Raw genomic sequence first — 5000 nt, forward strand, 5'->3', positions numbered from 1 at the left:
TGTTCTTCAATTTAACAATTAGTTAAAAGTAAGAAAATTGCTGGATACAAAAGGAAGTATCAGAGCAATGCCTCGAAGGGCACTTAGTACTGCGAACAAAAGAGCACATCATTTTAGCCCTTTGTATACAGATATCATCATGAGTAGGTGTTGTTAAATAAAGACTCCTGTGGTGTTTTGTGGCAGAGAGTAGACGTCTTACATAAAGCGATGCTTAATGAGGCAACGAAACAGCGTTTGAAGAAGTCGTTCAACAGCCGATAAGCCCTGCTTGGGACCACTGGAGTATGATAGGCTATATTCTTGCTTACTTTAATGTATAAGAGTTACATTGCAAAGACTCGACAGGGGAAGCAGAATGGTAAGCAAGGAGGAACACATTTGCACATGAGCGATAAGGGACAGAGGGAATGGGAGACGAGTTCGAATTCAGTGTTCGTCCCTATCCTACTTCTACAGAAAGATAGATCTAAAATTTCTTATCTGATGCATCCTGTTCAGACACAGAAGGCAACTATGAAAAGTTATGAAATTGTAGCATAACTTGTATCTTATTATCACAGGGCCAAAAAGCTGTAATGAAAGCTTGAAACTTGGAATGAACTTAGAGGCTACTGTGATTAGCAAGTTTGTTTATGAATACAAATATATACAGAAAACTGCAGAAATTCCTTATATATAAAATACAATATCAAATAGCACAAAGACGTATATAGTACATCGGAGATCTGAAACAAATATAAAAAACAGAACACGCACCGGTAGAGTATTGTCATCCTTAACTGAAGGGCGTTCACACGAAACAAAATATCAAACGAAGATTTCGTGACAAAATAAATAACGCATCTTTTGAGACTCGCCTGGAATTCTCCCGAGCAGGAAATGCGACTTGTGAGATCTGAAGTGCCTGCGTCCCCCTCTTCGTACAGTGTTTTCAAGTCTTATACAATGATTCATTGCTGTTGTTATACGGCTGTTTGTTTCTGATAATGGGATTATATTTTCCCTGAGAATTTATGCAAACCCATCTCAAAGGAAAAACGTGTGGACTAACACTGTTGTTGAACTGCACTGAACAAACGAACTGATTCTTTGTCAGTTATGAGAAGCAAGCGGTAACAGAAGCAAGATTAGTCACGAAAGCATAGAAAACCACGAACAAGAATGAAACTTTGTAGGCAAAACATACGCTTATATTTTGAAATCAAATGGCGCCTCATCCTGTCATTTCCAAAATCTGAAGCACAGCTGGATTGGCTTCAGTTACCGTCGAGATTATATTTACTGAATACATCGAGAACAGACCAAGGAAATGCACACTTCAGCGCCGTCCACAAAGGTATTCCATAATCGCAGGAGTGTTTGAGGCGATTGATCATAAATTAAAAGGCAGTCGGACTAGGAAGGAGACGCTCGGGAGTCGCTGGAGGATCTCGCTCTGCACTGCTGCCTTTAGGAGCTCATCGAATAGACTGTAAGGTAGACTCATTACGTCTAATTACTGCGTGGAAGAATTAGCTGTCAGTACATTGTCCTATCAGCAATGCCGTTCAACGCAGTCGTGAAGAGGTTGCACAAAATCAGTGCTTTCCTTGCGGACTTCTTGCGTTAGCTTTATGATAATTTAGGTGCAACGTTTAAGTCGATAAATTTTAGCCATTCACTGTTAGTTTAGTAATCGATAAATAGTTAATTAGTTTTCAGTTTGGTGGTTTACTTCAGTTATGAATTTCCTGTGATCTGGTTCCGCTACACATCGCCTTAAAGGAGTCCAGTAATATCAACAAGTTTCAAATATCAGTTGAACTTTCCTTATGAACGCGCGAGAATCCCAAAATTATCATGCGCACGCCCTGATAAAACCATAATGTGAAAATATATATATTTTTTGGTTTATATTTCATATACTAATCAGAGAGATTCACACAGTGAATCCTTCGATCCATATGGATAATATTTCTTATCTCTATCTTAAATAATGGAAACTGTTTCATGTTATTGGTATCATACGATCAATCTCATAAATTACTTTTAAAGTGAGTTTCCAACTACTGTAGACCGAGCCGTTTTCGAGTTAATACGCTTCATATACAAATATATTTCGATACACTCGAATGTTTGTGCTAGAACAAAAACATCTGTTTAAGTTAAGCACTCTACGCACATTTAATAGAATAACATAACACGAAAGAGAGACTACTATATAGCACACTGAGAGATGTCTCTTGCATATATTATAAAGGAGGGCCAGCACTCTGTGTGAAAAACGGCTTTGTAACATAACTCTGGCCACTGCATAACTCTTAGCCACACACTCAGATAGCACAGCCTGTTGTAATAGGATATATTCTGCGGTATAATGCAGTTTGGAGAGCAGGTGTACGGATTCAAAGAATTCAGAGGAAAACATGGTTGCATCTTTGTTGTGAAAATAAATTTGATTTAAACAAATACTTCTCTCTTTGACTTGGCTCTCACTTTGGACGATGATCCGAGGCCTAGGTCACTGGAGAACCTGAGGGCATAGCCATCGCGTGCGACCTTGGCTCTTCTGGTCACTAAGGTCACGGGAAAGCGCTTTTTAAGGTCAAAGGAATTAGTAACCTTAAGGCTGCCTTGGTGTTCCAAGGATTCCCTTGGGGAAGCGGGACTTTTGCAGGAACCGCCAGGGGACTCGCATTCCGGGTCGGTCGAGCTGACGACCGGTGGTGACATCATCCCCGTGAAGGAGCGAGCGCGAAGTCGGCCTGACTTTAGCGAGAGGCTGGACGCGTCATCGGAGGATAGGACGGCAAGACTCGAACCTGCGTTCAAAGTCACCGACGTCGCTTCCTTGTCTTCGATAATTAAGGTGGAAACGACTGGCTCTGAGGAAGCAGAAATGACATGGTCATTGTCAATCACAATCTTCTCCGAATAGCGAATGTCTCCAGCACTGACTGCGCCTTCCCCTTCCCCCTCAAGCTGCGGCGAACTGGCAGGACGCGTCACCGAGATATTGATGGCCTCAGCTTCTGAATCGGGGAACGCCCCTGGCTCCTGCTGTTGCACTTCGGGCTCGGAAGTATGGAAGCTGCCCGAAGAATCTGTAGACTCGACTGATGACCTTATGGCGTTGAGAGCAAACCTGGCTCTGAGGAACTCCATTTTACACATCGCTCCCTCGCGGTACAGGCCTCTTTCCCTCCCATAGCTGAAGCGGTCCTCTCTAAGAGATGTCCTCGCGAAGCCCTTTGCAGGACTGCGGGAGGGACTTTCTCGAAGGGAGGCTCCTGCAAAGGACCTGGCCTTCAGGAGGACGCGAGTGTGGGAAGCCATGTCGGAGGACAACCTGAAGGACTCTGGGCGAGCGTTTCGGTCGCGATTGCGCGAGGAAGGAGGGATGGATATGCGCGTCCTCGTCAAGCAGTTTGAGGAGGAGGACAGCCTTTCGAGGCTCCCCCCGAGTCCCTGCTGGAGAGCGGAGTCCACGCAATTGCTCGAGATATAGCACGAGGTCTTGGAGAGGGACGAAGTACTACTGGAAATCGAGGTGGTTCTCGGGGGCTCTAAGTTGTTGATGGAGATGTTGATGTTGAAGTCCTGGCTTGTGGTGATGCTGTACCGCCTGCTGATCTTCGTGGCAGTGTTAATGGATGTGATGTTGGTGCTGCTGAAACTCCTGCTATAGCTTCCATCGTCGCAGCTGCTGCTCCTCTTGTTACGAGTGCTGACGCAGTGGTGATAGTGACCGTAGCTGCTGCTTCTTGCATGGCTGAAATTATTAATGTTACCAGTGCTATTGTAATGGCGTTTTCCTGCGCCCCTTCCGTAGTCCTCGGTCTTGGTGTTCCCGTTGTTATCGTAGGTCCTCGCAGTTCCTCTGCTCCCGTTGTTACTGCTGTACAGATCCCGCTCTAAGTCGCGACTTCCGATCTGTAGAGATATCTATGTATTAGTGCGACCTGTTTCAGAAAAAAAATGTCGTAAAAAGTACTTTCCTGAGAAATCAGACAATAACTCTTTCTGAAAGTTGATAGAAACTCTTCTACAATGAATAATGTATATAAGGAGTTATTAAGATGCTAGCAACATTCTTTCCTTTAATCATATTTACTTTTAGCTTAATATCCTTTTAGTATATAATCACGATCTTTCTAGACAGCTACTTGGCGCAGTTGCCACTGAAACCAGATCAGTGGACTCAAACTATTCTGAATATGGAAAGGATTGTGACCTTCCGGAGGCCAAAGCTTTTTCAGAGACTGGCACTTGAGGCGCTTCTAAATGATGAACAAAAGAGATAACAGGAAATACAGTATATATTCACAATCTCAATTTAGTGGAATTAAATTATGAACTTGTCCGAAAAAGATATAATCACAGTGAGGAATTAATCCGCTGATGAAGAATCATCTAGTGTGATTCAAGTCACGGTTGAGAAGATTTATGAAGGAGATGATCACGTGATTATTAAGATAATGACATAATCGAAAGGCTGCGCCATTAGCTATAATTTCTACCGTATAGCTTTAGGATCGAGTGATTGTAGACTATTAGACAGCTTTGATCAAACGAATCACGCCAAGACCTTGCCGTGACCTTGAAGAAGCGTCCTGGGGGTCACGATAATATGTGCAATGCAACTCGAAATTCTACACAGATTGTTTCTGTTAAAGTGCCTCTTTTGCAAATGATAAAATGAGGCAATTTTGAATCCGATTAAATTTATAGCCTGTTGATAGCGTGAACCAGAATTAGGGACGAGGTACATAATACCTTTGTAACATTTGTTGAATCGATCTAAAAGAACAGGAAGAAAATGATGACGCAGCAACAAAACGATGGAACGAGAGTTCAAGCAGAAATAATGGCGGATATAAGAGAGTTTTTTCCTCTTTGTGCTATGAGAGTACAACTTTTGGCAATAACGCTTCAGATCGCCGAGGTGACGCAGCTGTCTAGAAAGATTTCTTTTCTCTAAAGTACCTTAAAAATAATGGATTTTATTTTATTTCTTC

The 5000-nt window shown here is 42.7% G+C and overlaps 1 protein-coding gene across 2 annotated transcripts in view; it reads right to left on the reverse strand.

Annotated features, from left to right (window-relative positions):
* LOC122263463 (uncharacterized) overlaps window positions 1–5000 on the reverse strand; it is an 87595-nt gene that overhangs the window by 1176 nt on the left and 81419 nt on the right. For both annotated transcript variants that reach the window (XM_086534120.1, XM_086534121.1), the window contains one exon: window positions 1–3915. This exon is cut by the window's left edge and continues 1176 nt beyond it. In XM_086534120.1, the coding sequence (XP_086390246.1) occupies window positions 2443–3915 (1473 nt within the window). In that variant the 3' untranslated portion in view covers window positions 1–2442. The remainder of the gene's footprint in view (window positions 3916–5000) is intronic.

Source organism: Penaeus japonicus, unplaced genomic scaffold, assembly GCF_977035675.1.
Source record: "Penaeus japonicus unplaced genomic scaffold, GWHDUDI00000001_assembly GWHDUDI00000040, whole genome shotgun sequence".
NCBI lineage: Eukaryota > Metazoa > Arthropoda > Malacostraca > Decapoda > Penaeidae > Penaeus > Penaeus japonicus.